A 26,812-nucleotide genomic window follows, 5' to 3' on the forward strand; every position below is an offset into this window, starting at 1 on the left:
GTATTTCGTGGACAAGTCCTTACTTCTTGAGGAAAATGCCCAAGAGCTCCAAAAAGCCTGCCGGCACCAACTAAACTGGGTAATACGTAAGATAAAAAACTGGGACCTAATTACGACATTCGATTCGATCGAGTATTTGCTCGTGAATGAAAAAATCGAACTATGTAAACCTATGTGTTCTTCAAAGAAAAAAATGTAAATCGTTGAATAACACTTTGATTAATAATTTCGGAACGAAGTTGTACTAGAAAACCGTACGAAATTATATATTTCTGTAAAACTTTTTGACATTGTTGTAGCAAATTGCTACTGCATCTACCTTAGTAAATGTACGGTTGACGGTGCGAATAAGTTTTATAGTTCGATTTTTTCTTTCTCGAGCAAATACTCGATCGAATCGAATGTCTTAATTAGGCCCCTGATTTGGTCCAAATGTTGTACATTGTATTATACGTACGTCATAAGTATCGTTTGTTACTTCTTTTATTTAGGACCAAGGCGGAGGGTATATCTCTGTCGGCCAAGCCGACTGATACTTTTTTACTTGTTTTTGGTAAAGTTAGTGTCATCGGAAAGAAATTATTGTCGTTTCAAAAACATTTTTGTTTACATTTGATTAAATATAAAACTTTAGGGTCAATACACAGTAGCAAAGTAGACTTCTTAGCAAATCGACTTTCTGTGATATACCAAATCACACCAAACATTGTTGATCTTTCTTTAGTTAAATTTACCCTCGAAGTTTTGGTTCTAAATATCTGTGCGTAACGCCGAAGGGTTCGTCTTCTAATGCAAAAACACGAAACACATTCGTCAATTTCTTCATAAAAGGAGATACATAATTATTTTCCTCCTCTGAAATAGCTTCTGATTATATATTACACAGTAGATTGTTATCATATTGAACGATACCTTCGAATCCTTCGCTAGGACATGATATCTACATTTGTTAGAATATGAAAAAATGCATGTGATTGTGAATGACTTACTTTAATTTCAAAAATACTGTTACATAACTGCAACTGTTTATTTTTACTATTTTCTCAATATCATAAAGGAAAACTTGTTATCGTAGTAAAAATTAGTATCTTCTTGCCGGTTCTGGAACAATCCAACTTTTTGTACATTTTGAAGTAATAATTACAATTTCATGAGTTTCGAAGTTTTAAACCGGGAAATTATTACACACATATGTATGTTTATCCGTAGTCGATATATTCTTTAATAACAACGAATGATAAATAAAACCTAGAGATAATCAGAAAGAAGAATCACCAGGTTATATCATAATAAACCATATACAGTGGTGTTGAGCTAGTTAGGTACACTAAATTTATTTCTATATATACTTCAAACATTCACGTCAGATATTTAAAGATTTTTTTGAAATATAATTTGTATATAAGGGATTGGTATAAACACTCAACTCCTCATATGCAAAATTTATTTCATACAAATCTTCAAATATTTGAAATGAAATCGAGTAAATATAACAATCAATCTAAAAACCAAGATAGCAGAAGCAGCATCTTTGCCGCAAAATAAAATAAACTTTACTAAAGTTCAGACCGCCCTCGTCTACAAATTTAACTTAGTGTCTCATTTAACTTCCCAGCAAAATGATCGATACCAAAGATGCTATTCAATCATGGGAGAAAGTGATCTGGCATGACATCTTTGCTTTGACATGTCGTTTCCACTAATGCTTTGGCATGCCATTTTCACCAACCCTTTGCGATGACATTATCATTACGACGAGAGTTTTAACAACGTTGGTTGTGATTTCGAGTCTCCGACAACATCAAGCCTATTGTAAATAATTAATCTTATATATTTAGAAAATGTGTATAAATAAGAACACAAAATTCATCTTTATTGGATCGATGGAATGGGTTGAAATACTGATGAAAATATCGGATCTTTCACGACTTCCTTTGCATTGGTTCAAATGCTAATGAAAAGATCGGATCTTTCACGACTTCATTTGAACCAATGCAAAAGATGCCATGAAATCACGTCACCGCATGGAACCCCTTCCTTCAAATTTTGCTGGGTTACACCACCAGTTTTTCTCAGTTTCTGGTTACTTCTTCATCAAAGTTCGGTTTTAAAACTACTCTGTAGATTTAGAAAACCTACGAATCCATACGCATGTATCAGAACTTGTACATACTATGTATGTATGTATGTGATACCTCATCACGTTCGATCTGACCGAACATTTTCATTTATTACCTCTGTATCCGACATCCACCACTTTTCGGAAATGAACAAGTCTTGCCATCTCTTCTGTATTTTATGTAGTTTTATTAAGTGAAACATTGACATTGAATTTATTTAAATAAATGTACATACATTACATACTTATTGTCTCATCTCAGTAATTGATTTCTAGACTTTAGTGGTTTCTATTATTTGGTTTGATTTAATTCGTATTGACAACATCAGACTTACAATTATGTTTTTATGTTCTGTTTTTTTTTTTTAATATTTTTAATCGACTTTTACAGTTTCCACTTTTTTGTTTAAATTTGTATATATATGTATATAATATTTTATATAATAAAGACAATAATTATAATAGTAGATTTGTATATAAATTAGTTGGGAATGTTATGATATTTGACGCATAATAAAATACAATATTATTTGTATATATCTATGTATTTATTTGTAAAACAACGAAATGAACATTTCAAATGCTAAATATTTATTTGTTATGAGGAATATGTTTGTTTGTGTGTTATTGTCCTTTTTTGCATCCTTGTTGACACCTTACAGAAAACCATCAACCAATACACTTACGTATGCCTGAACATATCTATGTATTGGGATGGTGCTTCTATGTAAGACGTTTCTCATTGGCGATTTATTGTCATTGCAAATTATTCTATGTTTCAATGGTTTTTATGTTGTTTTCTTTTCCATCATTAAATATGCACTAAGAAAATTATTGTCTTTGTTTCTAAGCAGTACCTAATATATTTATTTTAAATATTCGGAATTCAATTTGGGATTTGTATGTTTCTTTTTTTTTTCTTTAAAAATATACAATACGACATACATTAAAATAATTTTGTATTCATAACATTTTATGTAACTTTAGTCATTTTGGTAGTTTTTTTTTTAATTTTCAGCGAAATTGCACGAGCAACAATTTATTGTCAATTAGTTATTATTGTCAAGCTTGTTCTTATTTTATAAGATAGAGTTTTTAGGACCTGTTAGGGAAACCTTTTAATATTTGAAAATAAAAAAAGAAGAAGGAAAAAGTATGAGGTATGCCTTAGGTTTTGCACGATAGAAAGTACTGGGTTTTATCAAAAGAGTGTGAAGTGGTATCTTCAAGTTTAGGAAATCACAATTTAAGCAAATGTGCGGCTTATAAATATTGTATAATATTTTTTCAAGTACATTGAACTGTTCTAATCATTTTGCTAAAGTACCATCTCCCGGTATTGTCCTGGTTTTCTCTTTCATACACACATATCGCTCATTTGCTCAAACAGTGTCATAATTAAATGGAATCGACAACGTACTTTATGTTGGTTATAGAAAAAAAAAACTTTGTATAGAACTAAGGAAAACTCAGACTTGTTTGTTAATGTTTGCCAAACTTCAAGTAAATGAGGTAAAGTCATTGAATTCTCAAGTTATCAACATAAAATATTGACGCAATACGATGTAGAACGTGTAGAAAAAAATTGAAAAAAAAATGAAATCGAAAAATGCATTTTTGAGTTAGGACTCTCTTTGACTAAATTAGTGACATGTGTGTGTGTGTGCTTACTATGATCAAGTCCGATTCATATTTAAAGCAAGAGTTGTAAAAATACCGCTTATCTGTAGACCTTGGCATACCCGTCTACTCAAAAAAAATGTATAAAGGTGTTTGTTTGCGTGTATAACTATGTATTAGTATTTGTATATTTATGTGATATTATTGTCCAGATATGTCGTAATTAATTGGTAATTAATTAAGATATGATTAAATGTTGATATAATTGTTTCTTGTTTTCATTTTCTTTTAATTTGTTTGCGAGTTATTTTTCAACTTTATAATTTGTTTGTTTAATTAGTTTAGTTTTTTGTTTTTTTTTTATTATTTTTGATATTCTTACTTTTGTTCACGTTTCTAGTATCGCGTTAGGTTGTTAAGGTCATTGCGTCGAAAACTGCGGCGATTCATGGCCGTTATACGTGGTGGCGTACCCCAGGAGTGAAAAGGTGCAGATACTGCTGCCTGGCGTCTGAGGTTGCGAGGATAGTAGGCTGATGGTAGGTCATTGGTGGAGATGCTTCTATGGTGTTCCATCGACTGCATGTACAAGGGCCAGCGACCACGCATTCCGGCGGCACCCCAGTTCACCATTGGGCGGTAGGGGAAGAAACAGCGTTTACAAACGGCTGCGATGGGTTGACGCAGTCGCTCTGGTGGGGGGTAATACTCGACCTTTAACATGACACACCGAAAAGCAGAGATGAGGCGAAGCGTTCAAGTAATAAACAACAAAGTGGAAAATGTTAATTAATTGGTATCGTTTAGTTGGCCATCATGCACAGAACAAAAAATAAATAAATATACAGCACAGTTTAAATTAACTTTTACAAATGAAAAACGTACTAATTACATCTCTTGTACATACATACACAGTCATTGCATACACATTACAGTTTCAATATCGAATTGTGTTGTGTCGTCTCTGTTTCCGCACGTTTTACCTTAAAAAATCGGGCTGTGAATCAAACACACATACTCAGCTACATCAACATACAACGACGGTTAGTACGAATACAAACTCTTACAGTCTTACATTCAACCAAGAACGCCGAGCTAACAAATTAATTAACTAGTTGTTCATTGTTTAAACAAATGAATTTTACAGAATGAAGCTGGTGGTATAACCATTTGATTGAACATGACATTGCATTTTGAAATTCCGATTCAAAAACGATATTCTATGTTTTATATTTGTCTCCCATTTCAACAAAAATATAAATTTAAGTATATCTTTTCGAACTTAGAAAAAGGTTTGCACTACTCCAAGAAGTATTGAATTTCAAGCACTATCTCAGAATATAATATAAATACGAGAAAATGTTCAAAGTTGCTATTACATGAAAGAAAAAATATACCTTATAGGTAACAAGACCAAGTGGATGATGAAGATGATATACGAAAATATTGTAATTTATTTATGTTCTAAATAAACCCACAAAAATATATGACAATCGGTTTATTAGTTTTCGAGCTAAAGTTGGCACCGATTTCAAAATGTCTTTTCGAGAAAAACACGTTTTTAGTTTCTATGCTATTTACAGAACATAATTAATTATTCCCTTCCACCGCTAATATCTTAGGCAATATTGTTCCGATCTATCACTTATTCTCTGCTTCTTATATTTTAAAATAAGCCAATATGAAAATTTCCGATTTTCTCAAATTTACAAGTGGGAGTCACCCCTAATTATGGTCATACACAGTTCATCAGTTTATATAGCCGACATCTGTTCGTGAATAGCAAAACTTCTCTACTTATTTTCAATAGCCCACTAGATGTCGCCAGGAATGTTTATGACTGGTTTTGAACTTTACTAACACAATCAATTTTCAGTGTTGGCATGGAATCGGAGAGGATCAGAGTAACTGTTCAACTTGTTCAACTGTTCCTTCTGTTCTTAATTTAACAACAAATTAACGACGAATTATATTTTGGGGTTAAATATAAATTAACAAAATCAATTCGAAAGATGCCACGAATAAAGTATTGATGCATACCAACATGCAAATATAAACAACCGATTAATAAAGTGAGTTTTAATGGCTGATTTCCGAAATGTAAGTTATTTAGAAATATCTGAATTATTGTGTTTCATTTGACAAATGTTGTGCTATTTGAATTTGAGAATTAAATAATATCAATGTTCTTGAAGATGTTATATCATCTTATGTTATCTTGTTGTTATGTCTTTTTTCTATATTTATTACAGTTTATTAAAGGTTTACAGTCGAACTTCTTTTATACGCCCATATTTCCTTATAACGAATTGTACTCTATAAAGAATATAACTTGAAAACACAACTTCTAAGCGGCCATTTTCACCTATTTTAGACTGTATATAATGAACTTTCCTATAAGATATAATTCTCTAAAACTACTTTTTTGTAAAGAACAAGGAAAAATTCTCCCATAAAATAACACATATCTCTCTCACTTTTTAAATTATACTCTCAAGTATTAAAAACAAAACAGAAATGGAGAAATGGTATCAAAAAGCCTTTTCGTCCCAAAATAATGTTATGTCTGTTCGACTAGTAAAATATAATTGCAAAAACTTTTTTCTCTAAAATCACTCTCTTGTACTGAACAATTTTGTTATAGAACAGCAATTTGTAAAAGGTTGTACCAATTTTTGAGTTATTGTCTACTCCCCACCTAACACGGTTTCAAGCATGGAGCAATGCATAATGTGAAGCGATAAGGCAGTTGATTTCACACAATCTGTAAAATTCATTGTTATTTTAAATTATGACAGATTGAAATATTTTCAATCAAAATAGGCTAGTTGTAGTATTATCTGTTTCACCTTATTAACTGTAACATGGTTTCAAATAATTGTTCAAAATATCAAGCACTACTACCAAGTCAGGTTTATAAAAGTTAGAAGTGACAATCAGCTGTAGTTCTACATTTTTCGTAAATTTGCTTTTTCAAAATGTAATAGGGTCTACTCATGAAATTGTAATAAAAATGACCTACCACAGTTCGGAATGCTTTATTTTTACATTTTGATTCAAATTTGTTTTATTTTAGAGGATTTTCAAAATGTATTTGAGTTTCTCCTGATGGCTTTACCTAATTAACTGCGTGTTGCGTGTGCGTTCAAAAAAAACAAAACCAAAATACATGTATATGTTTTTGTTGTCAATTTGAAATACATGTATTTTGTTTTTGTTTTTTTCTAACGCCGCGCAACACGCAATTAATTAGGTAAAGCCTTGAGAAAGAAAATTTTTAGAACGAACCTATTATTCAATGTTTTCTTTGACATTTAATTTTCAATAACAACAATGTTGTTTTTGTAAATTTGTTAGTTCTTGTATTTCATGCATCTACCTTATATGAATGTGCCTTGACCACTACAAAAGACTAAAGGCCGGAACTCAAGCAGCTCGTTTCTTGCTTTTCAAATGTCAAAATTATTTCTTCACGACGCCGCTTTTTTGGTATATTCGAATAAGATTTCTAAAGTTAAAAAATTGTTAACTTCGGCACCTGAAATCTTGCTTCGTTGAAGGATGTTCTATTGAAAACAGTGCAATTTAATTTCTCGCTTTCACGCCGAACAAACAAAAATTAATTAAAAATCCATTTAGTTTCTACTTTAATAGGCCTTTATGAATTAATTTACATGATGCAGTTCCCAAATTAACTCAAGCACGGGAATTAAACGTCAAAAGTAAAACAAGTGATCATTGCTTTAAAAAGGACTGGATTCCCAATTACAGTTATACGAACAAGTGCTATTGAAGAAAACAATACTTCTTTGAGAGAAATATGATCAGAATACGTAAAAAAAAATAATATTGAAGTTTTTACGATTGAAGACTAGGTTAACATTGATTGCAACGCTTTAACTATGGATTATTCCACGAATCAGGAAATTCAAGAAGACATTTTGACAACTCAATGTCATAGATCAAATACAAAATTAACAGCAAAAGTCTATGCTAAAATAATATAAAAAAAAAGCTTATCAAATGTTTTTTTTTTATATTTAGAATCGCAGGATGATAATCGGACATAGATGGATACATTTCTGAATTGCCGTCTGTACTTTAACATAATAAGAAATCGAATCAGTGTCCCTGATCATATTTGTTCTTCCCTCACTCGTTGCGAAGGCTTCTTGATAAAGAAAAGTGACAAAATCAAACATAAATGGCAACCACTTTCTATTACACGACCAAAAAAATCAAACTTTTGTTTATATTCTCAGGCTTTTGCACGTAGATCAAACCACTATTTTAACGCCATATCATTACATATATATCACTTTATATCATATATAACTTTATTCCATATATTTTATCAATTAAAAGTTGTTTGTGCGGGACCTTTTTCAATATTTAAATGGAATAAAAGTTATTTTAGTTATTAATAGGTAAAAGGCCATTAATTCGTGCAACAGGAAATTACCTTTTTCATTTCATATTATTTTTCCAAAAAAAAAAAAAATATGAACTAATAGGAATGAACGTTATTTTTGGCATTAATAAGCAACAGTTGAGAAAATAGGTCAAAAAGTCATAACCCTAACATACATGTTTTGCTAACCCTCAGTGTATTTGAGTTGCATTAGAAAGCAATACAATCGTATTATTCCAACTGCCACACCTGGGGTAGATGTTCTTGGGCCACACCACCACCAACCAGCTACATATATCACATCGAGAAGTCTGTGCAACTTTAAACAACCATCAATACACTGTAGGGATATAAATTTTCTGTATTTTTCCAAATATCAAAAATACCACAACATAGCCGTACAGAGAACTTGGAAACATATTAAGAAATGCATTATCTCATTTTCCCTACCGGTGCGGAAACTTTTTTCAGCGAACCGAACTAAAACACGCGTTTTCGTTATCATTTTCTGAGTTACCGACAATTATTGGTAAAATTATAATGCTTATAATTTCGGTAATTACCGATGTTTTTCGGTAAGTTAGCGACGAATAAAAAGCAGTCGTAAAGTTCTACCGATAGCAAGAATGTTCTCAACTTTTATTTGAATTGTTCATACATAATTTTGTGTTTTAATATTATCGATTTTGTCGGTAACTCAAAATATGAGTTAGAGAATCGCACTACAGGACAATATTCCGCACATGGTATTGGCGTGAGATTTTTTTTTAGTTATAGCCCTAATATACAGACAGGTAAAGGACGTAAATTCCAAGTAAAAAAGAAAACACCTAAAGTGCAATAACAACAGCAGAAAGAAAAACAGGAAAAAGCACGAAAGCCATTATGACACTAACGCTACAGGCAATGTCAAAAGTTTGCAACAAAAATGAATTGAATATTTCCAAGTTTAGACAAGTTGAGTCTGAGCCTCAAAGCCTAATGGCTATTCTAATTTTTCGCAACGTAGCTGCTGGAAACCATCAAAAACACTCAAATTACAATTTGCAAGCATTTGTGTATGTTCAATGGGGACTACGCTAGTTAGACACAGTTCCTTCCTATGCAACTACCAGCAAAACATGAATTTAACTTGACAAATCGATATGACAGCAAAAAGCTAGGAGAGGGCATGAGAATCGCTACAACAGCAGGCATTCTTTGTAGGAACTGTGAAAGGACCAAGTGAAAAAAAAATAAATTAAATAAATATAACAAACAGGACAATGGAACAGCTTCAGACCACGGGGGTAGAGACATAAAGGTCATTATGGAGATGCTGAATACGGCAAACAATTCGAAAAGCTAACACAAGCTGAACTGAATTGAACACCTAAATCCAAAGCGAACAAAGGAAGAATATACGCAAATAATTTACACAACGGAAATAACAATTGTTAACATTTTCCACAGATCAGAAGAGAATATAAACACACACATTGTTACAAATACAATAGCAATAGGATTTACAAAGAAATGGGATAGGCGCAAGACAAAGTCGCAGGATATAAAGAATACAGGCAAGCAACGAGTTTTTGATATACTACCATAAACCCAAGCTGCTATCGATGTGCGTGGGTGTTCATGCTACTGTATCTGTCATCTGTTGATGTCAAATAGCCGAAGTGCTATACCATAAACCCACACACATACATAAGTATGTACAAGTGTGTGAATAGAAAATATAAATTAAAGTAGGCAAACACAGTTCTATCAATCATCTGTGTATACCGGAGCAAGGAGAAAGGCAGGCGCACCATCGTCAAATGAATACCGGTGGTGCGATTCTTTAACTCATTCCTTGACTTACCGACAAAAATCGGTAAAATTATAACCCAAAATTATGAATGAAACGTTCCAAAAAAGTTAACAGCACTCTTACTATCGGTAGAACTTTGCGACTATTTTTTTGGTCGCTATATTACCAAAAATATTGTTAATTACCGAAATTATAAGTGTTATAGTTTTACCAATTTTTGTCGGTAAATCAAAAAATGAATTGCGACTTGACATCGCTTAGAAATGACTCTTCCCGTAATACTTTCTACTTCGTAAAAAACCCCCTCTGCAATACTCAGTTTACTGCACAGAAACGGAGAAAAGTGTATTTTCGCCAAATTTAGTGCACATATCCTATTTAAAATAGAGTACAAGGCACTCAAAATTTCATTAAATAATCCAACACCAACAACAATGATCCGTTTGTAAATTCAAATTCCATCCAAATTACAGCACGCCAAAAACTCTATATACATCACCGTGATAAATCCAAACTAAAAGAAATTTTAATCCGTCAAGATAAGCAACAAGATACGCCCGAACCGATGCGGAAACCGGAGAGAGACGAGTGTTTGTGTTGTCATGCTTGTTATCTAGTATATACATAAATACATACATTAATCCACTTACAGCTTATATAATAAATAAATATTCAACCCAGAAATAGGCTATGCTTAAGGCATTTACGGAACAGCCTAAAAGTAGTCAGTGAAAAGTTGCATGCGTCTAGAGTCGCTTAATGTGATAGAGTCGATGTCAAGCAAAGAGAAAGAAAGCAATGTTACAGCTACAAACTGGAATAACCGTGCGTATGTATTTTCAAATACATACAATTGAAAACAGTTACATATATTGACAAGTTTGTCAGACCGATCTTTAATATCCACAGAAGGCAAGCAGAATATCAACAGATTTTCTTCGAATATGTATAATGGGGACTGATAATCGTAGGGCAGATTGTTCTAGGAGAAAATCATTTCAGAATTTGAAGACAATTCAAAGGCATGAAATTGAGGTCAACTGACAGCGGTATGTATGCACGCAGATGAGTAGCTCAATATATAAATTACTTTATAAACAAATGCCACAGGACATCGGACTAAAGTAGACTAAAAGAAAAATTCCATGGGGTGTTCGCACGGTCTTGGTTATACGCTCACTATCTGTGGACGTTGTTCATAGCTCAAACTTGAATAATATAACATGCTAGTACTTTTGTAATAGCTTTCGCTAGGAAAGTCAGAAGGTTTACTGAATTAGAGCGAAAAGACATCTGCTGCTTAGAAATACTTTTTACATTTTTACTTCGGACTAGATTCGTTACGACTCTATCACCATGCAGGCACTTTACATTCTAAAATTTGTCAACTACCAAACAAAGCTTTCAATGTGTCTGTATGTGTAAGTGTGGTTGTGTCTGTTTTTCTATTGAGATAGGAACAATTCGATAGCAAGTAGAGAAGTAGTAGAAGAAGGAGAAAAAGATAGCACACAAATCACCGCCATTTACTCATACAAATTGCCTGGCACGTCCAGAACGACTAAAACGGCCTCCACCTACAGCACCACCACTTCCAGAGCCCATGGGGCTACGTAAAGCTCTGTACGAAGGCAGGAATCCGGAGCGATAAACGGCTCCTATATGTCGTTTGCTAGGTGTCTCATATACGTCAATGTCCTCAGTGTTATCGGCGTCCGTTATGGGTTCGGCAGCAGTTTCTGTGTCCATGTCGTTATTAACAGCTGATTCCAGTTCGACTTGGGGACTAGCTGGTGGTTCCTTCGTATCCAAACTTTGCAGAAAGTTCGCATTTTCAATGCCGAATAGTTCCGGGTCCTTGGAAGTGTCTTTATTGTTTGATGATACAATTACACAATATACAACAATAGTTGTCGCATGATTATTTTATATACACAAAGAAATCGTACGCGCTTATATATTCATATAAGAGCTATATGTAAATGCGTTATGTGTTTATGTACATAATAGTGATATAGATATGTATATATTTATATTTATGTATGTATGTATATTAGTCATATATACACATTGTCGTTCAGCAAAACAAGGCGATTGAAATACATACCCAGAAATCTTTTTTGGTTCCTTCCGAAATCTCCCCAGTCCATATCGGCATAGGTGCCATAATTCCAATAGTAAGCCAATGGATCGACATAGTTAAAGGTGGCTGGCAAATAAACAGGGGACTCGTCCTCGCCACGCTTTTGCTGGACACCATGAACGGGTGAGGCCTTCAGTGCACCGATGTTTCGTTTTTCAGCAGCATTGTTGTACATACGCTGTGAATTGTATCTGGCGACCGCAGCCATATTTCGCTTGGGCTCACTGCGGCCCAACAGACCTAAACGGGCCATTGTTGCCAAATTGCGTTTGCCATTGGGTAATTGAAAGTCACGGGCTAAGGTTCCGATATTTCGCTTTCCATAGCCCAACATTTGTCCGGAACGAGCCAGAGAGCCAATATATCGTTTATCTTCCGAACGTTGTTCTTCATCGGGTACAATTTCGGGATCGGGTGTGGGCAATTGTCCATTTTTTGCCAGAGTTGCCAAACTACGTTTTGGAGGGCCATTCAAATTGAGGAGTCCCTGTGCAGCCAATGCAGCCACAGAGCGTTTATCCTCTTCCAAGTAATCCAAATCATTATTGAGGCTTTGCTCCTCTCCCTCGTCGAGTTGCCTTTCCCTTAAAATGTTGCGCAACTGATTGCGCAGTGACGATACCTATATGAAAGACATACATACATAATAAATTGAAAGTAGCGGTAGAAAAAGTCTAGGTCTGCTTGCTGATTGAATGAGTCGACAATCAGCTGACTTAAGTAAATGTTAAATACATTTCGAATCGATAATTGTAAACTGATATTTTCTCCATGACAGCGGTTATTTGGATTTATTAAACAGTTTTCGCTTTTTTCAGCTTATTCGTTTTTGACCAAGCAATGTGAACCTTGGTTTAGGATTTATTAGACTTTCTGTTCTTATGATCGTGATTTTGTGCTTTTGACTTATTGACATTGAGGAGCGTTATGGACGTTACACTGGATTTCAAACTACTTACATGCATTTCATATTGTGGGGAAGGATTCACCAATTGATTTATTATCGATTCCAATTCACATGGCGAAACATTAGCCACATCATCGGTAGCTTTAACAGCACGTAGATGTTGGGCCTGAAATAAAACAAAAACGTAAATTAATCGAAAATGCCAAACTCTTACAAATACATAAAAATCAAGGTCTGGATAAGAACTTCGCAAATAGAATGAGTATAAAAATACAATCACTGACACGAATACACACACAAACAAACTCTTTCACAGTCTTCAAATCGAACCGTAAATCCTATCTATTCAATCTCTACTCCTTGTCATGAAGAGACGTTAATGGCACAACAACAGCCATATTATCCACGTACACACACGTTCACATATGTATGTGTGTGTGTACATTCATACAAGAAACCATGTGTTGTTATGTATCGTAGATGGTATTATTGACAATGAAGAGTTGTTGTTCTCGAGAGGGATTTACAACTGCAGCCCAAGGGACTTCGTCGTATGAGGAATGAATTGAATGGCATCGAAACCCAACATTCACTCCAAGCCTTGGTGTCCAAGGCTTATGAATGACACTAACTTGTGGTACAGCATAAATTACTGTAAAAGTATATACTTACATATGTATATCAAAGACATGAAAGACATGAAAAAATGTCACAAACCTAACAATTTTAACTCATAATAGTATTCCATATCAGTTTACAGTCCATTCCTTTAGTGGCTGAAGTCGCTATCAATGTTGTTATGATATCGTAACAACAGAGGGTAACCCCATCTATTGAAAAATGTTAACAAATGAGATTTTCTATCTTTATATATTATTTCTGTTCGATAACTGCGCAAATAAAAAAGCAGTGAACATTCTCTACAATATTTTCTTTAGTCCCATTACGATAGGACTTGTCATTTCCAAACAAAATCGTGAAAACCTAAACAACCCTAAAAATGTGAACTTTGACCGCGATTTATTTAAAAAGCGCTCTGGCGATATTTTCTTACTTTTGGATTTTTCTCATCTGTGACATTGCTGTTTCAGAATACGCAAAAACTTCCTTGGTGTTAGCGGTTATCATCTAAAGTTAGTTAATGTGCACCGTACATGACCCTGTTTTATATGGAGGCGAACAGTCAGTGCATTGTCCCAATTTGAACTTCTTTATCTCAAAAATGATAAAACCTACGAAAATATCATAAAGGTCAATCTTGTAGAGAATTTCCTTTAGTCCTATTTTAATATGACATGCGATTTCCAACCAAAGTGCGAAATTTGACCTGATTTATTTAAAAATCCCCACGGCGTTTTTTTTTTTTTATTTTTCTCATCTATGAACATTGTAGTTTCAGAATACGGAATAATTTAAGGTTTGGGCAAAATAATTTAGCATTCTTTTGCTTAAGTTCAATTTAAGGCTTGATCTCCCATATGTTTATTTCGGCTATTCTTGTGATCCCTATTGCAACCTAATTGGTGAAAATTAAGACCTTAAAGTAATACCAACTGATGTCTTCATTTGCAAACAAAACATACATACATATGTTTTCATCAAAAATAAATAACAAATATTTCCTTCTATAAAGAATATCTGTGCACAACATATTTATTTAAGCTTCGCGAAGAATATTTTATCGTTTTCTTCTTTTTGTAGATTCATCACACAAAAACTTTTGACAGCAAATGAAGACTACGGACAGAATTCGACGATTGTATAACCTTACGAAATTCGCCTTGGTTCCAATTACAGGAAAATGTTAAAATTAATGTTTCTACATATTTTATTAACTTTAAGTGGTAAGCACATTCATAGAAGGTAGAAGTGACCATTTTAATTTTTTTTTGTAAATTTAGCTTTCAAAATGTAATAGGGTCTACTCATGAAATATGAAACTTCGACATTTGTTTCCATACAATACTTCCTTTCATCCTAAACAATTAATAAAAATTACCTACGACAGTTCTGAATGCTTTATATTTACATTTTGATTCAAATTTATTCTATTTTAGAGGAGTTTCAAAATGTATTTATGTTCTTCCTGAGAAAGACAAATTTTAGAACGACCATATTATTCAATATTTTCTTTGACATTAAATTTGCAATAACAACAATGTTGCTTTTGTAAATTTGTTAGTTGTAGTAATTCATGCATCTACCTTATATAAATGTGCCTTGGTGTATGACGAATGTGAAGTTCTGATCAAAATAATTTTTTGTTTTGTTAAAAAAAAATCGTTTATATAGACACCGCAGCCATATACTGTGGACATTCATTGCATCTGCCTGAATCGAATTTTGTGAAAAACGAATACATATTTCAATATCTTTATCGGAAAATTTTAATTAGAAATTCAAAACAAGTCATTCAAAACACAGTCAACTACAGCATTCAATTTGCTATCAGAGATGAAGAAAAGCAAAAAGTCGCATAGGAATTTGGGTTTCTACTGCCATAGATGTGTGTGTGTGTGTGTGTTGGAAACAGTTGTGCTGACATCTCCAGATTTCTTTGATTTGCATGCTATTCGCCGTTTGGATGTAACACAGTGTTTTCCAAAATACATACATACATACATCCATAACTAAGTATGAGTCCTTTGGTTTCTGGTCTATGTCAGAGGACAACAATCGATTTGTATGTTAGATTGTTCTTTGCTGCATTTCGAGGACTTTCTACAAATATTATTCATCTTGTAAAATTGAGACATGCCGCTTTATTGTTTTTGCAGCACACAAATGGTTTTAAATGGCGAAATAAACACGAAGGACAACAGGAGTGGGTTGGAAATTTCAAGGTCCCACCCTCACGGTAGAGGATGTATGTTTGCGTGTATGTTTGTGTAAACATCAAAGGACTATCGAATATGTTTAACGGCCCACGCCAAGCTCAAACAAAATAGCCCACTTTAGAAGTTCAAAGTTCACAGGCTCAAGCAATGATCCATAAGTAAATCATTTAAACGAATTGTGTGTTTGCTTTCATTATCCATTTATGTATCATTTGCTAGTTGTGACAAAGCATAGTTTGACCTGCCTCCGTTTACTACGACGACAACGTCCATGACTCAGATCTATCACTACACTACAGTTTTGTAAAAAAGAAAAGTATTTAACAAAATGCATGCGTATGCATAAAATAGAGCTGATTACTCGGGCATTAAGGCGGCTAGTGTTTTCACTCGCCGTTGTCGTTCCTTTTTGTCCTGGGGAAAATGCAAATGAGCCGTGGCTTCTAGATGGCATTTCTCCGTAAATTGAAACATTATACCCGACCACATTAAAATGCTGCGTATTGCCATTTTGTACTTATTTAGCAAATATGTTTTTATACAAGGACTAAAACGACGTGCTCATCATCATCCAAGCCATTCGTCAGCAATGTTTTCATTTCGGTCTGTGTACATTTATTCATATGCTGTCGTCTGTCCCCTTCTGTCCATCAATGCCAACAATGACGATGCTTATGATGCTACGATGGCCAAAGTAAATGGCTATATTGCCGTTTAACAGTACAACATCCAAGGGTGCGGATGTGTAGCATTTTGCTTGACTACTTGTTCTTTCATTCGTCACCCTGCCCCACTACACTTAGGAATGGCGATATTTTCGACAGCAAATTTAATATTCCAGTCGAACACACATTCAATTTCTTTCAAGCCTGTCTACGTGGGCGATTCTTTTGTAATACAGTTTCCGTTTCTCAAACTCCGCTCCATCCCGAGTCTACTTATGAAAAATGTGATATTCTTCGTGACGTCTGTACACAGCCTCAAGATTATTTTGGTCAGAACAATGGGAAAATTGAAAGCAACAACTCTTTTGCGCTTTCTAAGCCTAGGGTACACACAGGGTTTAGTGTAAACATTGGAAATATGCCAATTAAATTATGCGGGATAATTTCGGCGAGTGCAATATAATAACAAAAAGTCGATGTAATGGGGTTTATACTGAAGATGTAAATTCTGTGATAAGAACGGTTTTCGTCTGGCGCATAAACTTGTGTTGGGCGCTTTGCCTATCAGAATCTAAACAGCTTCTCAACAATAGCCGAAACTAAGTAGCGTTGTATTTAATGAAATTAAAGAAATCATATCTGGCATATGCTACAGCGGTTATTAATTTTGCCTATTCATGAAACTGCAATAACACTGTGCAAAACTGAAAATTCAGACAACTTCTAATGGACATTTTCTGAAAGTACATACTGAGACTACAAAAACCCCACTTGGGTTTCGTGTTGTTAGTTCTTTGGATTTTATAGTCTCATCTAAACCGGGCTAAAACGACCCTTTTTTCCACTGATCGTGGCTTTATCTCAGAAACTAATAAGAATTTTACTTCGCGTTCATCAGCAATATTGTAGCCCCTAAAGTAGAAGAAAGTTTACATAGTTTCTGGAATTATGGTCAGTAGTAACTAAACTATTGGAGTTGAACCAAGTAACCTCTAGCAAAAATTGTCCCAAATAATGTGCTCAGCAATTCTTTAGAATATTCTCAAACTCTAAAATACTTATTTTATGTCGTTTAGGCTGTATTTCATATCATACTTTCTAAAAAATATATTTCAAACAATGTTCACAATACCTATTTATTTTCATATTTGGGATTTCAATGCATTGTTAATATATTTATCAAATTTCCTTTGAAAGGGAATGTTTTAAAGAGTTGTGAATTGCATTCCAGCGGATATTTCTTTCAAAGAAAATTTAGCTAAAAATGTAACAGTTTTGGAGATATGGTGAGAGATATACGAAATAAAGGAATTTTTAGATATATTAAGCTTTTTGAGACTACAACTGCAGTTTTGAAAGTCGATTATTTCTCCAAATATTTTTTTATGCTCTTATCTACAAGTTTGCTGCAGAGGCTTAAACAAGAATCGAATTGGTTTCAGAGATAAATGCCTCGATATGCTCTAAAAAGTCGATATTTAGCCATGTTTAGACGAGGCCATAAAATCGAAGCCAGATTTAAAAACACAAGCCCCAAATAGGGTTTTTGTGGATTAGGTCTGTACATTCATAAAATCAGCAGTAGAAGTTGTTTGCAAAATTGCCTTGAAAATGTTACACAGTGTAACCTAAAAGTTTGGCCATTTTTTATCATGTTTCCCTCTAAAAATTAGAAAATTTTTACAAGTTTTTGTGAATGGGAATACACATTAGTTCCGTGCTAGTACTATCTTAATAGTAAAACAAGTAAGAAAAGCGTTAAGTTCGGTCGGGCCGAACTTTTTATACCCTCCACCACAAATTTCAGCCATTTCGGTGGATTAATGTGGCCACAACCTTCAAAATACCACAATTCGGAAGGTACCGTTCTACGGGGGCTATATGATGGCTTGGACCTACACCTAAAAATTTCTGGGGGAAAGTTTTATACGCCTAAAGAAGACTAAATACCAAATTTCAGCCATCTCGGTGTGATAATGAGGCTAAAACCTTCAAAATATCGAAAATCGGGAGTTATCGTATTATGGGGGCTATATCAACACGTGGGCCTATATAAACATTTTATGGTATAACTGTTTCTTAGCCTCTGAAAAGACAAAATACAAAGTTACAACCGATTCTTTGGTCCACTGGGTCTAATACATTCAAAATATATTAAAATGACGCGTACTTTATATGGGTCCTTATATGGGGGCTATACCAAAACGTAAAGCTATATAACCCAACTTTAATAGGATTATTTTTTGGCCTCTGAAGACAAAAAGTACCAAATATTACAAACAATTCGGTGGTAAAATGGGCCAAATATCTTAACAATTCCTTAAAACGACGGCGCGTCACGCGTCATTTTGTATGGGGGCTATACGAAAGCGTGGACCTACATAGCCCGCTTTCAATACCAAAAGTCCTACGTAAATTTAACATATTTTCCCAAAATTTCATCAACCTACGTCAATCCGTTCGGACGCTAGAGTGATTTCCACAGACGGACGGACATGGCTATATCGATGTAGAATTGCACGCTGATCAAGAATATATACACTTTGTGGGATCTACAATGGTTAATTCGAGTAGTTACAAACGTAGTGACAAACTTAATATACCCCCATCCTATGGTGGAGGGTATAACAAGTAAGAAAGACAAGAAGTAAACACAGTACTTCTGACGTCTTTTTTGGGTGTTTGGGCTATTTTCTCAGAAAGTAGGGACTTGCCCCCGAAAAGTACCCAACATGTTGCCAAAAATTTAAAACGATCCCAGACGAGTCCTTAAACTGCCCTCTTTCCAGACTTTGTGTGGGTGGTACCCGAAAGAATGATCCGATGTAGTCAATATTCTGACATAATCAGTGATTGTAATAAATAATAAATTGTAAAACGTTTGCACCAAATTGGTTTCTCTCTTCGAGTGTTTTCTTATGTACTATCCAGTTTAGTTAGTGCCGGAAGTATGGACTTGCACCCGAAAAAATTGCGCCTTCGTAACAAGGCCCGCAAGAAGAACTTATTGTGAAAAAATTAAAAACGATCCAAGGCGAGCTGTTAAAATGCACTTTTTTCGAAATTTTGCCTGGAAGTAATATTGCCATATGCAATGTTATGACCAATACGGTTACTACCTTCGAGAGTTATCGTAGGTACAATTTTAGCGAAAATGTATAAGCTTTTGGGGGCGAGGTACCCCTACGATACCCAAAATTTGAACCAAATCGGTAGATCCGTTCGAGAGTTATCGTGTGCACCAGACACACAGACGGACGGACATGATTAAATCAACTCCAACTAATGACGTAGGAATAAAACTTACCATAGTATTTGTGAACATTAAAAAATGGGATTACCAAGCAGGACTATAGGAAAAGTTTGTAGTTTCAATTAACTGACATAATTTCGTATATGAATTTATCTAATGAAGTGCGATATATATACTAGTTCCCAAGCGTTGCCCTCGTCTGCCACAAAAACAACATTCAATACGCCTGAAGATCGGCTTAACCACCCGTAAAACGTAGCGTAATGGTTGAATGCGTGGGACTTCGGTAGACTCCTAATTTTTTAATGTATATAATAGGTCTAATAAGCTCAACTCGAAAGAGAATTAATTAAATATCACTATAAATGACCTTCGCCTTAATAAGGCAAAAATAAAAAATAAGGTTACACAGGAGGCGAATTTAGGCACCTGGGTAATTGCATCATGCTTGCAAGTGATTACTGAGAACAGCAAACACTTTCTAGTTCTCAGTGAAGAACTGCCAAAATTTTGTATAAACAGGCAACCAAAGATTCGAAGTCTATGAAAAAATATTTTCTTTATAAAAATTTTCATTTGAAAATTATTTCCTTGGAAAGGTTTTCGTTGTACAAGAATTGAAACCCAGGTTGGCTGATTATAAGGTTTATTGTCAAAAAATATTATTCCGATTGGAAATTCGAAGGATCTCAAATCACAAAAGTATAGTTTAGATATTGTTTAGTTCAGTTTAGATATTGCAGGCAATATTCACAAAAAAACCGGCAAACAATTCTCAACAAATATGAAGTAACCAGACAAATGTAATAAATCAAAAGTTGACCTAGTCGTTCGAAGAATTTTATTTGACACATCATTGAGTGTCAATAAAACATCTTAACGAAAATTATTTGCGCAGATATACATAATCGCTTCTTCTTCGGGTGGTTTCCTATACATTTGCTCAAACATACTGTTTCCATAAAATTACAATCAATTCAAACATTTCTAACTTCCCTAATTCGGGATGAGTTAACATTCCAAATAAAATCCAAATTTTCTTAAATGGAAAGTTGCCAGACAACAAAGATATTGTATGGAATTCCTTTAGGGTCAGGTTTTATAGGCATATGGTAGTATTCAAAATAGTTTTGCAATTGTTGAAGTTGAGGTTTACCATTTAATAAATTGCGAACTGTAAATATATTTTATGAAATATGAATTTATTTCTGTTAATTGATGTGTTTTAGCCACGATCTCATAATATCGACCATAAAACATAATTTACGTGGAAGCTGTGGTGGGGGTAATACAAAAAATGGGTAAAAATTTTTTAAAGTAAACAATTCTTTTTGTATTCTTTCTTGATTTCTGGCCAAAGCACTCCACATTCAGACCTGTGCTTAAAGAAAGAATTAAAAATACGCCTTGGGCAACAGGGTTATAATGTATGATATTTCGATATAAACACTGCATCACACAAAAATCGATGATGACATTTTGACATAAATGTAATACTTTATATGCGATTATAATATTTGCCTAAAAGGTATGTCATAAATTACAGAAATTCTGGAGTAATATCCATATTTATCCCAAAATAGAATGTAGTGGCACATCCGCAGTTCTTGACGAATTTGTCTAAAATATGTTATATTGACGTATTTGTAATTGGCGGTCACTGAAATCGGATGCACCTTATAATCATATGCACATCGCGGAATTTTTGTCCACTTCAAGGTTTTTTGAATAGTAAGATGCAACTGATCACACACATTGGCCGCTGAATGAAACATGGGAAAATCTTTACATATTGATAGAGATGCACTCGCTATATCCGAAAAGCGCATGCACTTCAACTGATTTTAACGAATTCGCGAATTACACGTTTTTTAATTTGTATGTTTTTTCTTTGATTGTAATTTCAATAATATTTAATTATATTGCTTATCACAGTAAGCAAATATACTTTCACGGCGATGAACTAGTTTCCTTGAATATGTTTTAGCAAAATACTTCAGCATTAGTATCAAAATTTAGCGAAATAGTAGAATAACTACCAACAATTTTTCTCCGATTTTTTGTATTAAACCAAAACGTATATTTTTGAAATAATATTCCAACAAAAAGTTTTCCTCGTTTGTTGTTGCTGTAATATGCAAGTTAAAAACCCAATCTTTATAATTTTGTTGTGACATTTTTCTACGCGTTATCTAGATTGTGTACGTATTTTTAATTTATTTTTGTAGAGATTTATATTGACTCCGAGTTAGAATAAATAAAATTTACTCCAAGATTCTTCATTATTTTTTATTTTCCGCGAAAATAAGAACAAACTTAGGAAACTCTTTTAACGATTTTTACTTATATTTTCTTATTACAACCCAAAGGGAATTTTTAAATACTTTTTCTTTACAAGAGAATAAAACCCCCCATAACTTTTGGATGCAGCATTCAATTTTGTGAACGCGAACCGATTTGAAACCACGATTTTTTCTTAACCCATTTACCAAAAATCGGAGTTATCCTTGCAAATTTTTCTTTTGATTTTTTCCAATGGAATTATAAAAGAAATTTGAAATTTACCATATACATGTGTACGTACAAGTTCAAGTTATCTATGTGTGTGTGTGTTGACAACATGTGTCGCATAATAAGCAGCATTCCATTTTTGGGGTGCCTATGCATTGTAAAAAGGATACGCCAGAGTTTTCAGTGTACATTCCCCTAAAGAGGGACAACATTCTGTGCCACTAAATTATTTGTGACGGTTAATGATTTAACATTTAAGTGTCTATGTGCGAGTGTGTGTAGGTGTGCTTTCTGGTGGGCGAGAGTCAACAAAAGTCTGAGTATTTGTGTGGGAACTCAAGAGCTCAATTAAATGCTTAATAATCAAGAAATGAAAATATTTGATGTTGTCCTTAGGCACCAACAGAACATCACATATGAACAGTATTGGAAAAAAAGTTTAGGCACATCCTAATCCGTGTAACAAATATGTATGTATTTACAGATGTTAATGTTTACCTTTGACGGATAAACCCATTTATAAATCTCCCATTAAATAGTGAAATACTACGTTTGTTCTATGAAATACATGCATACTTCCACTCCCATTTTAAAAAGCTGAGGCCTTTGCGTCACTGTATATGAAGTTTCCATGAGTATGTACGTGCCCCAAGACTCACTTTTGTGCCTTATCCTTTCATTTCAGCAAGGTCGGTGTTTGGGAACAGCTGTCAACTACACCTGTTGCAATCAAAGGACGAGAATTAAATTCTTAACGGGACAATTTAATTACAACTGCCCTCGGTATGAAGTGTCTGCAGACGAAGGGTTTGTGATTTGTTTAAAATAGTAGACACCAACTCAATCATTTAGTGATTAAACCGATTTAAAGTTTATGAATAAAAATAACTTAGCCATAACCTCAGCCTTCAACCTCCAAAAACCACAAGAAAACTTTTCAAATAGCACACAGGCTAAACATCAAAAGAACAAGTGCTACTCTTGGTTCAAATATTCTCAACACCAACTTTCAAATACACACAATCGCTCACATAAGTATGTATGCTCGTACATGACTCCTGGAAAGGCCCCAGCAAGGTATTTGTTTTCGCCATGGAATTCGGAAACTGAAGAAATCTGTTGTCTCTCCTTCATTCAAGCGGTAAACACTTTGTCATCGTTCGTATAAGTATTTGTAGCCTGTACTCGTATTTGCACACATTACGCTTTACAAAGTACACAAAACAAAGTTTGTATTTGCTTCTACACACATACATACATACACACACACATTGTGTGTATATTGTGACAACATAAGCTATAAATATTTCACAATTTTATCCTAAGGGTATTATTAAGGCTTAAGGAACTACAACAGCATCTCCCACTGCTAAGAAAGTAACAGAAACATGGATTTAAGTCATACAGAAAACAATATGCCGTATAGGCTGTATATTGTTTGTGGTGAGAACGATTTTTTTCAATATCTAAACCGTCATCATCGTCAGTGTAGACACATTTTAGCCACTAACCAGAACCTCATTCATAACAAGAGTCTTATCAGTGCAGAATTGAAATCGATTAGGTAGTTCCCAGCTCAGCTATAAAGTACAAGTATCCTAATGAGACAACATATAATTGCAGGATTATTATTTTTTTAGAAAAATCCATGTATATATAAACATGTTCCTACATACATACGTTTTGGTTGAATTCTTCATCCCCAGAATTAAAGCATTTCCCGCTATTTTTCACTCCTTCAATCTCACTATGAATTACGGAAATTGACGGACGTTTATACAAACGCTATCCTAATGTACGCAATACGTGTTTCTCTGAGGAGGGTCCCATTCGTTTACTATTTTATGGGAATTGATACTCGTTCATTTGTCTTATTGGCGTTCATCGTGGTGGTTAAAACTGTCACGTTCGTTTGAAAACCAACATGGACACAAGCTACAATTGCTCCCACAGAGTATATTGCTGTATACATTAACTTACGGAGTCGAACGAAAAGAGAACAAAAGGTAACCACGTAATAACCATTCCCGATGCCAATGACCACAGGTCGCCCTTTCATTCGTTGAATGTAACTTTTCACCATTGGCATTTATGTAGTTTTACTTAAATTAAATGAGCAAAATAGAAAGTAGAAATGTAACCGAATAAGCGTTTAACAATCTCACGTTCAATAGCCAACAACCAGAATCCGCAGCAAGCATTGGAAGTGGTTAGAAAGAATTGACCAAAACCTTCCAGTTTGTAGTCTAAGAACGAAGTCAATGCAGCTCTTTTTGGGTCTGCGTCCCCAGATATAGCCATTGAAATTTATTTCAGTTTCTTTTTTCAGTGTAATCATTTTAAACATCAGCTGCAATGTTAATGCGGTTATAAAGTTCAAACCATGCTGGTGAAATCACTTCCAATAAACCAATATAATAATACTATTTGTTGTCAATGGCAACTAGCAATCGTTCCCCCATTAAGGATTTAAGATTCGCAATTGAAATTTGCACTTAATCCGTTATGCTGTTGTATTGTGTTGTTGTCGAACCAAAGAGGGCGATTATGTCTCCGCCAATCGTTTTATCATTTCACCTTATTTTAACGTCAATAGCAGTGTGAATACAGATGAGTAATATTGACAGGAAACACCCTCTCGATACAAAGGTAAAGGGAGGTTTTAATTGCATCCTCCATCAAACCCACATTGAAGCACGGTAAGTAACAATCGTACCGCAGTGCGTATGCAAGGGTAAGTGCATGGCATTTATTGTGTACAGAAGGATGCCATTTCAAACTGATTCCACTTAAAATTAATTGTAAAAAATATTTTCACCTTTAGACGCATCACATACGGATGATGCTGAACCCACATGCATGCTATATTTGTTTTTCATGGGCAATTTGTTGTTTTTCATGGGCAATTCAAACAAATATGCTGCAGGTACGGGTCTATGTTAAAGTAAGCGTTTCAAGAATAAACTATTTGATTGTAGGTTTCAACTTTTTTTCCGGCACAAAAGAGTCCGGAGTGATGGACTAAAATTAACTGTGAGGTCAAAAATAAAATGAAGCACTATGGAGCAGACTAAATTTATAGACATATAATCATGTTGACTGTTGCATTTATAATTTGAATGGTTTTCCAATAGATTTCATTAAGGACAATGAAATGTCTTGTCCAGACTTCATGTTCTTTCTGAAATGAATAGGAATATAAGAATATAAGGACTTTCTTCGCACAGCAATTCACAATTCATTTCTTCCAAACGAATGCACCCCAAAACACTACCAATCGTGGTAATTAGTACGTCCTAAACGACGACGCAAAAGGTAATAACCAAGGTATACAACAGTTCATCCGATAAGTTCAGCGGATTATTGAGTTTGCCGTCAAAATTACTTATTTTGATTAAATCACAATAGTTTAAAACTACGAAGCTTATAGTCAAAAGTAGTCTTCTAGCCAATTTATAATATCGCTTTATGCCGGGTTAACCTTCCTTGTGAGGATTATTTGATGTATACACAATGAAATCAACAGTCGAAAGCCAGTGGATTTATTGCATCCGATTATATGTACACGTACTATTATTGCCCGACCTGATATATTACTTGGTAATAACCAGCATTTTAGTCTTGCAATACAAATTTTCGCAGCATGCCCGAAGCATGTTTCGAATGTTTGAAGATTCATTTGTTTGTGTTTTTGACACTTCAATTGTGTCTGCTACAGAGTGACTGTTCTTTGTGCGACTGAAAATAAAAGCAATCAAGCATCGGCTTGTATTAACAATCCCATTAACAATAATTGAAGTCTATTATTTCCGAATTGAATTTGGTTTTATGGGTCCTGCAGTAGAACCTTTGTCAATTCGAAGAGCAATCATGAGCAATAGACTCATTAATAAACTCAATATCAAATGAAATGGTAGATGCCATAGCAACAGTGAATGATGTGGGCTGGCAGAATTACACAAGATATGTTGGTACTTGCTTGTGCAGGTCCATAGGTTCCTCAAAAATGTCCCCTTGAATTATAATATTTATATTTCATAAAAATAAATGTACGTATGTAATTTAGCACCAGTAGAAGACAATTGAAAATGTTGAAAAACTCTCTCTTTTTTTTTTTTTTGAACTACAGTGTATTACGGGCTTCGTTGAAATTCACTTGCTTCAACGTTCACAATCACACACATGCATGCATCCAAAGGTACGGAATCCACAAAGAATAATACATCTTGACATTTCATTTTAATACCATCGCCTCCAGCTCATACGGCATACACATTTCGTGTATGGCAGTCTGAACCACATTGAAATAACTGAGGAGTCATGGTTGGCCGGCTTTATTTGGTCTAAATCGTTTCACTTAACAACGAAACAATAACTCAATGCTAGGGAAAGAACTGTTCAAATCAATGTTCACTTATGGACACACACAGTCACAGACACTTGTTGTTGTTGTGTGTGTATGTATTCACTCATATACATAAAGGAGAGCCAACACATCCATACACTTAACATAAATGGAGGCATTTGTGTCAGTGTTGCCGAATGACA

At 34.2% G+C, this 26,812-nt stretch overlaps 1 protein-coding gene across 2 annotated transcripts in view; it reads right to left on the minus strand.

Annotated features, from left to right (window-relative positions):
• Positions 1 to 2,904: 2,904 nt before the first annotated feature.
• Nplp1 (Neuropeptide-like precursor 1) overlaps positions 2,905 to 26,812 on the minus strand; it is a 28,885-nt gene continuing 4,977 nt past the window's right edge. The window contains exons 3-6 of one of the 2 annotated variants that reach the window (XM_073989348.1): positions 13,051 to 13,164; positions 12,056 to 12,713; positions 11,485 to 11,816; positions 2,905 to 4,453 (exon numbers count right to left, since the gene is read on the minus strand). In XM_073989348.1, coding sequence (XP_073845449.1) covers positions 4,136 to 4,453; positions 11,485 to 11,816; positions 12,056 to 12,713; positions 13,051 to 13,164 — 1,422 coding nt within the window. In that variant the 3' untranslated portion in view covers positions 2,905 to 4,135. Of the gene's footprint in view, positions 4,454 to 11,478; positions 11,817 to 12,055; positions 12,714 to 13,050; positions 13,165 to 26,812 lie in introns of both variants that reach the window. The other variant, XM_073989349.1, reaches the window with a different exon arrangement.

The sequence above is a fragment of the Musca autumnalis genome, unplaced genomic scaffold, assembly GCF_047663935.1.
Source record: "Musca autumnalis isolate F117 unplaced genomic scaffold, ASM4766393v1 scaffold_5, whole genome shotgun sequence".
Classification (NCBI taxonomy): Eukaryota; Metazoa; Arthropoda; class Insecta; order Diptera; family Muscidae; genus Musca; species Musca autumnalis.